The sequence below is a fragment of the Archocentrus centrarchus genome, chromosome 21, assembly GCF_007364275.1.
Source record: "Archocentrus centrarchus isolate MPI-CPG fArcCen1 chromosome 21, fArcCen1, whole genome shotgun sequence".
Taxonomy (NCBI): Eukaryota; Metazoa; Chordata; class Actinopteri; order Cichliformes; family Cichlidae; genus Archocentrus; species Archocentrus centrarchus.
In genome coordinates, this window is record NC_044366.1 from 25,446,336 (window position 1) to 25,460,009 (window position 13,674).

At 40.2% G+C, this 13,674-nt stretch overlaps 1 protein-coding gene across 2 annotated transcripts in view; it reads right to left on the reverse strand.

The window, feature by feature from the left end:
* The window catches only part of fgf14 (fibroblast growth factor 14), a 139,575-nt gene that overhangs the window by 35,778 nt on the left and 90,123 nt on the right, over positions 1 to 13,674 (reverse strand). For both annotated transcript variants that reach the window (XM_030757597.1, XM_030757598.1), the window contains exon 3: positions 12,705 to 12,808. In XM_030757597.1, the coding sequence (XP_030613457.1) occupies positions 12,705 to 12,808 (104 nt within the window). The remainder of the gene's footprint in view (positions 1 to 12,704; positions 12,809 to 13,674) is intronic.

The following is a 13,674-nucleotide window of genomic DNA, read 5'->3' on the forward strand; positions in this document are numbered from 1 at the left end:
GGAGGATTCAGCCATGCTGCAAATTTGGAAATGTATCTTCATTTATACCCTATGAAGTATAAGCAGTGTTTATGTGTTTATTGCAGTCCACACCAGAAAACAAGGATCTGATAAAGTTGGATCAACTGTACGATTGATACTGATACTGGGGTACTACGCTATGCTGCAATTTCTCTACTATTACTTTCCGTGTTTGGATGAAGCAAAAAAGTCCCAAAGATGTGGGATTTGAAGATGTTACAGGCCTACAGCAGTATGTATGTTCCATGTTTAACCTCCCTCCATGTTTCATTCTCTCAGTTCAGCAGCTCTCATTTTTCTCGACCTTGACTCTCAAAAAGATGTGTTTAAAGTTCCCCAGTGGTGCACTTTTGACAGCCCCAAGAGGACATTCAAACTCCTCTTTGGCACAGAGGAACAAACAACTCATAACAGGCAGTGTCATGGTGGCAGGTTCTCTTGTTTCTCTGGGGAAGGCTTTAACAGAGGGATGAAGGCTCACACCACCCTAGTGCTTCTCTCTCTCTGTGAAACTCTGGAAAAAAGGCCCAGTCTAAAAGCTTGGTGCCACTTTTCACTCACCTACCTATACAGTTATGCCCTTTGCTGGTGTCCACTCTGCGAGAAATATACTATAGTTCTATCCAGAGGGGCCAAAAACTGTAGAAAAACTTACACAATGAACTAATGGTATTTAATATAAGAATAAACTGTATGTCATGAGATTGCAAGATCTTTAGCAGTTTCTTGTATTCCTATCTGTTCTATCTATAAGCTATACAAGGGCAAGCTTCCTTTCCCTGTGTGAATGTTTCCTTTTAGTGGAATAGTGTGTGTGGGTGTAGCACACAGATACTTCCTCTGACCTGCTGGCCTCTGCAGTGAAGCTGTGGTATCGTAACCACAAGCTGGTACAGCAAATAGTTACATGCAACAGGTCAGAGCTGCACTATTCTTTGTACTGCTTAGAAAGAGATTTCTTTCCAGAGCAAGTGTAATCTCACACACAAAAAATATATCACCATTTTGCAGGAGGTATGAAGAATGCAGCTCTTTCCCTGGCAAAGTATTTACTGCATAGCATGTGTGCACGTAAATATACTTGCTGTTTGTTGTGCTCCTATAGTCACTGTTGTGTCAACTGGCTCACGGTGTTAAGAGCCACATACACACACTGCAGACAGGTTTGGCTTTGATTTAAGAGAATTAATTCTCATGATTTACAACCTTTCTGTAGGAGCTCTCACTGTATTGATTTTTATAACTCCAGGGGTGAAGCTTGATAAAATGTTACTTTCATTTCATGGGTGGAAACAGAAAAGGAAGAAGGATGCTTGTGGAGGTAAAGAGAGGATTGCAGCTATTACACCTGCAGGCAGGCTGAACGCTGAGGGCTTTTCTGTCACAGCGAAAGAACCTTCATCCTTTACACATACACCCCCACACTTTGCTCAAGCTCCGGAGAACGTTTTGAACAAGACTTAAAACTGCAACATCGTGGGCATGACACAAAAGTCTTTCTGAAGAAGCTTGAACCCCTATAAAACATCCATAACCATCAAAACCTCCATGGATTATTACAGTACTTGATGTTTATTACTATTAAGAATAAACCAAAATAAGTAGATATACACTACTCAGTTACAACATTAAATCCACCTGCACATGAATGCCTAATGTTAAGTAGGCCCCTAAATAGGCCATGCTGCAAAACTCGATCTGACCCTTCAAAGCACGGACTATACAAAACCCAAAGGAATCATGTGGCGCCAAGAACATAATAGCAGATTCTTTAAGTCCTGTAAGTTACAAGGCCTAAAACCTATAACTAAGAGTAATTACTGACCTTTATATTTTTGCCCAAACTGCAGTAAGTTACAGTCACTGAACTTACTGAAATAACCACAAAAAAAAAAAAATGCTCTGCTACGGGAGAGAGGTACTAGCTGAAAATCAGTTGCTGTACACCCACTTTTACCTGCCATATTTTACCCTTCCAACCAAAAGGTTTAACAGATTCATATACTGCTCAATAAATATATAAATAAAGGAACTCTTGATGGGGAAAAAATAAATTGTGGGTGGGTAATGTGTTGTGAAGACATCATTCCTCAAAACATTCCTGAACAAGTTTTTACTATATGACAGGGTGCTTTATCCTGATGAATGAGGGCTCTGCTATCAGGAACTACTGTTACTATGAAGGGGAGTATGCAACAATATGACTAAATCCCCAAATTTGAATTCTTTACTTTTTTACATTTCCTAAAATTTCAAAACTTCTAGATTAACATGCAAAAAATAGATTTCATTTATTCATGTTTGTTTATTTTCAATTAATTTTTTTTGTTGAAGATGCCAAATTGTGCCCTTTCTTTGAATTTTTCTGATTTAATAATGTTACAAAAAGTCACTTGTAGCACATTTGTAAATTATTAAACTCCTGCTTATAAACTCCACTGGGCTGTCGACTGATCACAATCCACACAGCATTATCCCCAAAGGCTAAAGACAGAAAAGTTGCCAGTAATTCAGCAAGGAAAAATATTGGAACATTAAAAAAAAAAAAATCAAGAACAAGAACGTCTTAGTTTGTGCAACCCCTCACAGACAATTTTGTTTTCTCTGGAAGAAGTGCCCGTCGCAATGAAGTCACTTTTATTATTTTTATCATATGACATTTAATATTTATCTTTTTGCCTGATGCGGCGTCACCTGCTGTGGCAACCCCTTGTGAATAAAGGAGCAGCAGAAAGTAGCTTCGCCTGATTCTTATCATTTGGTAATATTCAAATATGTGGTGCAGTTCTTAAAAAAGGCAGAAAATGCTGGTTTGACTTTGTTTAAAAAAAAAAAGAAAGAAAGAAAGTTTGCTTTAGTTTGTTTGGTTTTGTTGGCTGATAAAAGGCTGAACAAGCCCAGCTGCCTTAGCTGAGGAAATACATGCATAAACTGTGATAACAGAACTAGAGTTACAAAGTAGATAGCCAAAAGGAGTGCCGAGTTCATGGTCTGGGGTGAGTTTGCAAATGATATGCATTATGTTACTGTTTGGACACTGAGTTCCTGAGTACTACTTGTAGCTTCACAATCCCTCATTCTTCCACTGCTCATTTGCACATAACAAGGCTCTAGAGGCAATAAGCACTATTGTGCCATTTATATTTGCATGGTACTTGACATTTACACACTGGGAAAGCAATTAGGCCAGAACTAGGGTCATTAATACAGTGAACAGGCTAGATGTGTTTGCTCTCATAGCTAGCTCAATATGCATTCAAAGAGAAATGACGATGATGCCATGTGGATTTCTATACTAACATTTCCTCTGTGGGTCTCAGAGAGGAACAAAGATGCAATTCACAGTTGAATTCACAGTTCGCTGCGCCTACTCTTCTTCTGTTTTTCTTGTATTTTTCTATTCAGTGATGTCAACATAGCTTGCACTCACACAAAGAAAACCTTGCATATGCAGTCTGATTTATCCATTTAGGCCTGAATCGAAGCAAAATCCTTTAAAATATGATAACAAGATAATCTAGACAACAGTAATGGAAATAAGACATTAACAGAGGCTCATAGGGCATGTTTTGAATAAATGTTGTCACAAAAGCAGTTATGATCATTGGTCAAAAAATAAAGACTGAGTGGTTCTAAATACTAATTCATAACCAACTGTTAATTAACTGTTTATGACTACTAATTGCTGACATTTCAGTGTGTAGAAAATGCATTTAGAAATAGCTCTCCACTTCCTTTGTAGGGAAAGTAAAGCCCATTAAGATATAAAATGAAAGCAAACACTCATGAAAAGCTTCAGGTAACAGTGGCACTGGGAGGCATCAGGAACAATGATAAGCTGTCACTTAGGACAGATTATTGCACTTACCGCCTACCATATTACGACTGTTCCCAAATTCCCAAAATATTGGAACATTTCTGCTTGGCAAACATTATTTCTAGTAAGTAAGCATGCATGTGTCTGTATATGTGATCCTTTACAATAGCTGCAGTTTATCAGAGGACTCAGTTTTGGGCAAAGGCAGTAACTGAGGCTTTTACTGCAGAAGTAAGTTAAACTTGAATCAGAACCTGACTGTTATGGGGGGTTGCACCAATAAGCTGAACTCAGTTCTGCTCTGTCTTAATTCTGCTAAGTATTAATTATCTTAATAATTTGAAGGTTAGCCGACAGCTGTTGAGTTTGAATGTTGCAGTGCTCAGTAACCCAATGGTTAAGATGCATACCACATTCAAATAATAATATAAATATAATAAATAATTAATTCAAATAATACACACACACACACACATAAGAAGAAATAATAATATTTAAAAATTGATAATCTGGTTTATTTATCCTAAAATGTTTTATCAGATAATGGTGAATGTTTTTAGCTGAATGAGCAGCTGATAAGTACGGGCAATACACACAGGTTCTGCAGGTTCTGCACGCTATGCTGGTTAAATTGACCACAGCGGGGCTTCCCCTGCACCACACCTTGGAGTTCCCTCACCATTTTTTTTTCTCTTAACCCTCATTCTCTGAACCAGCGCATGACTTGTATTTTTCAGGCTTTCTGCCTTATCATTAGCTTTCAGAGGCACACAATTGATAGTTCTCCCTCCAGCATCCATACCATACCAACTAACTACTGTTTTTGCGTTTTTGTCCCTTCATTTTAACAGAGATGTAAGGTTTATCCCAGATGGATAAGGAAGGCGGTGCAAGCTTAATAGATCGATAGCTGGCTAATGGCCACCACGGTAGAAAGTCTGCTTACTGTGGGAGGAGAATTATAGCTGAAGATACTTGTATAAGGAAACATAAAAAAAAAAAGAAAAAGAAAAAAGCATTTGAGATTCATAATGTAGGTACAGTATCTGGAAGCTCACAAAGGTGAGGTATATATTTCTACATTTGTGCAATCATGATCTTATATTGTGGAAGCAGCGCTGAAAATGTTAGTTTTGTGAATGTGCAGTAACCCTGTCAAAAATGTAATTCAGCTGTTACAAGTATTTCATCCAATTAATGCAACTTATTACTTGCAATAGCTGTTTTCTTTGTTTTGTTCTTCTTTTTAGCAGCATGATGTTGCAGTGGTTTCTACTGTTGCCTTTACAACCAGCTGCAGTCGGCTAATTGCATTTGCATCAGTGCATCACTGTCCCACAACATGCATGTTAATTAACTTTGCAACTTTGTGAACAGACACATGCAAAATGTTCATAGAAAAAAAAAAAAAAAAAACAATTCACCATTGTAATTGGTAGAGTTGTGTGCAAGCATGGGACAGGAAGAGGGGATTAGAAGCACGACATCATTACAGTCATAACGGTGCATATGTAGCACATGGATATACAGTTCAATTTGGCAGAAAATGCTTTGCTTTTTGAGGGAGCTCTTCAGGAATCTGAGAAGAAATGTTCTGCTGGCACAATTTATCTCAGTTAAACTGACTACCGAAAAGTAAAAATGAGGGTGTAGTAAAGTGAAAAAGCATCAGCAAATGCGCTGGCATGAGATAATCAGCAGAGGGACTGTGACAAAAAAAAAGTTAGGTTATTAAGTATGATTGAATGCTGTTGTAAATAGCTGCTAGCCAAGAAGCTAACAAATGAGCCTCTTTAAATGCAGAAGCTGAAGCAAATCAGCTAATGCAAGCATGATTTCTGACTCTATGCTCCACATAAGCCAGTGTGCTATTGAAGGGAAGCTTGCAGTGATCTCACTGCATTCCCTTCAGTCATAAATATGTGTGATGTAAACCAGTGATGCAGAAAACAGATGTGCTTAATTGCCTTAAATGAAAAGCGGGAATAACAGAGTGGTTTAGAGAGAGATGTGACACTAACAGACTGTAAGCTGTTGTTCTAAAAAAAGATGAAGGACAAATTAGCCGTGTTGTTTATTTGTGATTTATTGTTCAGAGAGGTGTAATCCCCCAAAGTAAATCTAAACACAGAGTGGGAAGAGTCCTTATTTGGACAGGATGACTCCCCGCTATGAAATCAAAATGAAAAAAAAAGTGCAAAAATCTTCACTGCACGGACACAGTGCAAGTTGCACTCCATAGAGCACAATGAACTGACATGATTCTGCAAAGAAGGCAAATGTCTGATTTAAAAAAAAAAAATCTGTGCGATATCATAACGAGCCAAGGGTGTAAAGTCATTAATAACTGCAGTGTTAAATGGCTGAAAGACCAGTCGATCTATTCTTATCTTGTCTTGGCTCCAACCAGCAGTTCACCAGTTCAGCTTTCACGCCTACCTCCAACCATGTTGTTCATTAATGCATGAAGCAGCTCTCCCTCCAGCCCTTATGACCGCTTTCCTTCCTGACACTGACACTACATTAAAGGTGGGAGAGAGAAACTCTTTGGAAATAATGAGCCCCCACCCCAAAAAAAAAAACACACCCCCATCACGTCAGCTCTGACCCATTCTGTTTCTCTTCCAGAGGCTAAATCAGGTGAGTCATTATTACAGGACTATGAAAATGTGAATGTCACCACTATGTTGCAGTCTTTTCTGTGTTTTTATGTGTGTCATTCAATTTGGTAAATTAAATCACAGGAACTTTAGATAAGCATAGTTTAGAACAAATAACATTCATTTTCAGTCTTGGCAGGTTTGCAGGCACCACTAACAAACCTGTTAACACAAAGCCATCTGCTGGTTAACAAGGCTGCATATACTCTAAACACACACACACACACACACACACACAGACACACAGACACACAGACACACACACACACACACACACACACACACACACACACACACACACACACACACATTCACACACACACACACACACACACATTTACAGACACGTGAGCTCATACACATTGGGTGTCATAATTCTGTTTGTACGTCTTCATGTTGCACATTGATTTTAACTTTTGACAAAGACTGTCTACAACTTTGTGGCTCCATCCATCCATCCATCCATCCATCCATCCATCCATCCCTTTTCTGCCACTTATCCAAGTCCAGGTCTGCGGGGGAAGCCCAGTCCTCCAAGGGGTTCTCAAGCCAGCCAAGAGATATAATCTCTCCAGCATATCCTGGGTCTACCCCGAGGATTCCTCCCAGTAGGACATGCCTGGAACTCCTCACCCAGGAGGGGCCGATGTAGAGAATCAGCGACTCTAATCTGAGTCTTTCCCAAATCACCGAACTCCTCAACCTATCATTACGGGAAAGCTCAGCCACCCCTCGTAGGAAGCTCATTTCTGCTGCTTGTATCTGCAGTCTTACTCTTTTGGTCACTACACAGAGCTCATATCCATAGCTGAGGGTAGGAACAGAGACTGACCAGTAAATCAACAGCTTTTCTTTCATGCTCACCTCATCACAACAGACCGATGCAGCACTGCAGATGCTGCACTAGTACATCTGTCAGTCTCCCAAGTCACTCTCCACTCACTCATGAACAAGACCCCATGCCCAAGTCCTCCACTTGGGACAGCAACTCAACCCTGACCCCGAGTGGGTATTTTTCCACTCTTTTCCAGGTGAGAATCCCGGCCTCAGATTTGGAGGTGCTAATTCACATTCAGTTTCAGGTTTTCATCTACAAAGAGCAGAGACAAGATCCTGAAACCACAAAAGTGGAAACCTTCCACTACTTATTATGGGATAGAAATTCTGTCCTTTGGGAACAGTTTACTTTATACCATAGCAGGGTTATATCAAAGTATATGATGCTACAAAGATATATTTCTCTGCTTTAGTGTTTTTTTTTTGTTACTTGAAACATTAGCAGTGTAAGACTGTAAGGTTTTAGTAAATGGCACAAAATAGGTTGCCAAAGCTTTAAAAAAAAAAAAAAAGGACTCCAAATAATAACTTAAGATTTACTCTAAGATACTTAAGATTCAACTGAAAAGAACCGATTTTTCAAATGCAAATTTCAGGACACATTGACCTTGTCAATATGTTTAACTATGAAAGTTGGAACTATGAAATTCTGATCCCGTGATATGCCATGTCTTTGGTTTTGCTGATATTGCAAAAAAAATAAAAAATTGAGAGTAGCAGTAGAAAAGGAGCTTCAATTATATCAATAACAAAGTTGTCAGGAAAATATCAAATGCATCTCCTGGTTTCAGTGTTCTTGAAGGGCCAGCTTCACTTAATCCCGATCTATTCTTTATTCTTCCTACACATAACCAATGTTCCCTTTCATTTTCATATTGATGTAAACTGAAGGAGCCCTCACATCAAGCTCATTGGAGCTTTCATACATTTTGAATTGGGCACTACAGGAAATAGATGCCCTCAGTCTTCTGTGTTCATACAGCTGATGACACAGCTTTTAACAAGTGAAGCTAAAGCTGCTGCACTGCTCCACTTTGGCCCTCTCAAGGATTCCATTTCTAAAAGGAACACTCAAGCAATGTGGCAAGTCATTTTGACAATCATGAAAGGTAGCACTAACAAGTGCAGGTTCCTGATAAAGAAAGGCTGCAGTGAGAGACTCCAGTGAAGTGAGGGAATGGGGAACTAGGTCTAAAGAAAACCAGCCAACCATGAAATGCTGAACCTTTACACTTGAGAGATGGCAGGAGACTGTATTAGCAGGACTGAAACATGACAACAAAATCAGCACTAGGGAGTTGCATTTTTCTGTACCACAATTTCATCATGTATAACAAAACTATACAATCCAACACTTTCTTGTTTGCTTTTAGGGATTTAATATGGTAGTTCCTGCAGAATAATTAAGGATTTGTTTTAACTCATTTGAATGTGTCTGTTTTGCACTAAGAGGTCTACTGCAGTCATCTGGAGACTTTCACAAGTCGTGTTTCTGCTACCTTTTACAAGTACAACAAGTGGGGAGAATTGCTCTGCTGTTATTAAATTTCGAAAGGATCCCTGATCCAGGGAGGAGCCTGGAGGAGAAATTACCCAGGAGTTTATTGGCTCAGATACAAAAGGAGCAGATTGAAAAGCGGGTGAGATGATTGAACTCTCCTTTATTCCATGGTGTGTCTTTTGTGCCAGGCTGTGCAGTCACTTTGATGTTATCTTTGTCATTTGAGCTCCACACTGCGCCTTGGGTGCCTCACACAAAAGAATATGATGCACCACCAGAGGACTTGAATGGGCTTCCCATCTATTTTCTGCAGGAGGGGAACTCTGCTTTTGATCCACCTTGAGTGTCACTCATTATCAAAGTATATCGTCATGGTAAAAGTCTCAGAAATGCATTTGATATTGCAATACAATACAACTGGCCAAGTGAATACTAATTAATTAAACTAACCCTGTTTTAAGGAACTTACTAAAGAACACTTTTTTCCAATAATAACAGCTTGTTTTTCACAGATTTTTCACTGATTTTCACTGTACTGTGTTGGTCTCCAATCAGCATATTTTATGCATTATTATAACCATCAAAGAAGCCTCTGAAAATGTGAGTGCACTAAAACCAAATACGCCTAATTGGTAGAAGAAGGTCGACTGTCAGATTGTCACTTGTGAAGGAACACCGTGATAATGGGAGGAATGGTTGTACCTTTCTTACAAAGGAGAAGAGCAGTGGCAAAAAGAAGGGGGTGGTGAAAATGGAGGAGGATGAAGAACATCTTACTGAGCTGCCATTAGTGGTCTAATTCACACACTAAGAAGCAAAAAGAGACCTTTGAGTGGGTGGTTGGATTGTTGAGGGCTGATCAGAACCTCCATTAGCACAGAAATAAGCTGCAAATGGAACAGAGGGGCTGTGTGAAAGGAGGAGAAGGGCTAACTGTGCTGAGGGAACACAATGCTCTGACCAGGCACAGCCAGACCCACTTCACAGCACTTCTGCCCAGCAAAACATGTCAAGAGGTTAAAGGATAAAATACCAACCACACTTAATAAAAAACTCAGAGTTAACTTGCATACCTATTAGCAGCTGTTATTATTAAGAGTTATTAAGCAGGACTGGCAATCAACAACAAAAATCTTCAGTCTGCTAGAGAGAAGCCAACTATCAGCGATGAACTCAAAAGTGTCAAAAGCTCTTCAAGGTTATTTAATATTACAAGTGGGGAATCACAAGCAATCATGACAAAGCAAGTCAAACCATCTAAAATTATAAATTATGGAAGGCTGGCATTATTGAACCTACCTTTGTGCCAGTTGTCTGTGTAGATTCTCAGTTATCCAGGTCATAGTAGTCTCTGGAGCTTGAAAAAGGCGACTGGACTTCTTTTTCTTTCTTGAAGACGTTTCACCTCTCATCCGAAAGGCTTCTTCAGTTCTCAACCAAATGGTGGAGAGACCCAGGTATTTAAACCCCTGTGGGCGTAGTCCCCTGGAGGTGGTTATGACCCTCTATTGATCATGTGCTTGAACACATGTGCCCAGGTGTGAAGGGGGCGTGGGTCATATTTAATCAGTGGTTTCAGTTGAAACCAATTTAGGACTCCGCTCCATTGTTTCCTGTGGCCTATTGAGGTCACTGGAACAAAGGGGGGAATGGGGGCTGAGACGTCTGGGAAGGGAGCTCAGGACAGCACTGTAAGCGGGGGAAAGTTGGTGACGTAATCCACCTCCTCTGTTCAATGATGGTTGTTCACAGTGGACATAGATGGCTTCTTTCACTCCTCTTTCAAACCATCTGTTTTCCCTGTCCAAAATGTGGACATTGGCATCCTCAAAAGAGTGCCCTTTTTCCTTCAGATGCAGATGTACTGCTGAATCTTGTCCTGTCGAGGTGGCTCTTCTATGTTGTGCCATTCGTTGTGAAGAGGCTGTTTGGTTTCACCAATGTAGAGGTCCGAGCACTCTTCACTGCACTGAACAGCATACACTACATCGCTGATCTTGTGTTTGGCGGGTTTGTCCTTGGGATGCACCAGTTTTTGTCTTAGGGTGTGACTTGGTTTGAAGTATACTGAGATGTCATGCTTGGAGAAAATTCTTCTGAGTTTCTCTGACAAGCCTGACACATATGGGATGACAATGTTGTTCCTCTTGTCCTTCCCATTCTCTGTAGTTTGTGTTTGGCCTTCATTCCTGTGCATCTTAGCTGATTTGATGAAGGCCCAATTGGGGTAACCGCATGTTTTGAGGGCTTTCTTAATGTGTGTGTGTTCCTTATGCTTCCCTTCTGCCTTAGAGGGAACACTTTCCGCACGGTGTTGTAGGGTCCTGATCACCCCAAGTTTGTGTTCCAGAGGGTGGTGGGAGTCAAAGAGGAGATACTGGTCTGTGTGTGTGGGCTTCCGGTAAACTTCAATGTTGAGGCTTCCATCTTCCTCGATAAGCACCGCACAGTCCAGGAATGGTAACGCACAGTAAATACCTGGGTCTCTCCACCATTTGGTTGAGAACTGAAGAAGCCTTTCGGATGAGAGGTGAAACGTCTTCAAGAAAGAAAAAGAAGTCCAGTCGCCTTTTTCAAGCTCCAGAGACCTTTGTGCCAGTTGTTCAAATAGTAAATGATTTACTGTGAACTGTTTTGTTGACCCTGTATGTCATCACTATGAGAAGAACATTTCTCCAATCAGATGTCTTGGTTGAAATATGTGTTTACAAGGGGAAAGGACTGCGTGCATCTAGCAAAGTGTACAATTATGTCTTCTTGTGTGTACTGATAGTTAGTACATATTAATTTATAATCCCTACTGTGCAATTCTATAACAAAACCACAGGATTTTAGGCCAATCCTCTTCAAATGAATTTCATTTCATGGCTTAAGTCAAGCAGTGATTAAGCTAAAGAGAATTCCACTGGAATACTTGCACATGGCACAATAAGAGAAGTAGTCCTTTAAGTCTCTAAGGTAATGAATTAGGAATTAAAAAAGTAATTCCTGGTTTATGCTCTGAGCATTAGGAACATGTGGACAGCAGGGAGGTGACAAGACAGTGATTCTGATGGATATTCCTGTCCAGGAGAGGGGCACTCCTCCCAATGTTCTTTCTGCTGATTGATTTGAGTGACTGGGAGAGGACAGAGTGGAGGGGCGAGACTAGACACACTGTCTAGGCTGGGTGAGGTCTTATCACTCCCTTGGCTATCTAGCCTGCTGGAGCCTGGTTTGTTTTGAAGAGAGGCAGTCAATAAGAGTGGGTGACCATGGAGTGAAAAAGAATGGCTGCTTCTCAGACGTCCTCACTCTAAATAACACTGTAGCTATGAATTTTAGGATTATGTAGTGCTGAACTCAATTTGAATGCTGTGCTAAACAATTCCAGTGTGCCACATAATTTAGCATCGTAGACTAAGAGAAAAATATACTTTGTAACAGAATGAACATAGGCCTCATATGAGAGAGCAAAATATCTGCTCCTCCTGAATATTGTCATCAGATGTAAATTCATATAGAATGAAAACTCAGAGGGCATTTAAACTGATGAATAAAAATTGGAATGCATGAATTTCTGCTTAATGGGATCCCTGAGCTTCACTGAAATGCAATTATCCTGTTGCAAATGGGGTAAATATTGGAGACATGGTCAAAGCCCCTGACTGAAAATAGTGTCTGGCTTGCTGTTAAAACTGATGATTTTATGTGTCTATAGGTGGATGTTTTTGAATGCAGGAACAAAATATATACAAATAGCACACATAGAAACGTCTTCACCATAATGCTTCATCATTTTGTTTGATGCAGGGACAAAGCAGTTCTTATTTTAAGCCATATAGAATAGAATAGAATAGAATAGAATAGAATAGAATAGAATGCTTACTGATGTGTACAGATGGCCCTCCCCGTTCATTGCAATATATAACCCTGTCTTCACGGATTGAATGGCGACAACTCTGAGGCCCACAGGAATAAGGTTGAACAAAGCTGGAAAACACACACGTAAACAAGCAAAAACAAACATGCATCAAACATTACTTAAGTAGTTAGACCTAAAATGAACTAAACTTTAACTAGATTGGGGTAAAACATTTAAATGCAATCCATCATCTAAATACAAGATGTCTATCATTAATGCTTTGCAAAGTATGGATAATACAGTTGCTGACTGCTGCATTTAGAAGATGAATTGCAGCATAGCTGGTGGACGTGACTAGCCTAGCTCAGCCTTGGTCACTCGGTGGTACCTGAGAAGCAGTTGTAATTGGGGCCACTGCTGGCGCAAGGCAGATTTAATAACAGCCTTGTTGTAGCAGAGGCCTGGTAGGTAATGGGTATTGTTTGTACGGGTGAGAAACAGCAGGACTGGCCTTGCTAGGACATTAGGCCTATTTGGGAGACGTGCAGTAAAGGCATACATTGATCTCAGTTGACCCTGCAAGCAATTGAAAATGGCAGACTTGGAACATGCAGGACCATTCGTTTTTGTTTTTTGTTTTGTTTTGTTTTGTTTTGGGGGGGGGGGGTCGCTTGTGGTCGGTATCAACTGCTTACACCTAATTTGATCTTGGAGTTAAAATGACACGATTTATCCCCTGCACACACTATCTGTGATGCTTACTGTTTCAATAAGTCCCCTCAGCCTACCAGATGTGACATGTGCCACATCCCTTCCTGCTGACAGGAGTAAATGACACAATGCAGAGTGTCAGGTTAGCATTAGCACCAAGCACTGGAATCAAATTAACCACCTAGCCTGAAGTGTTAGAGGAGCAGTGCCAGAACAAGCTAATAATACCTTTTTCTGTCTTTCGAGCCTACTGTTTCCTGTTCCACTTTCCCTCGGAGGGAAA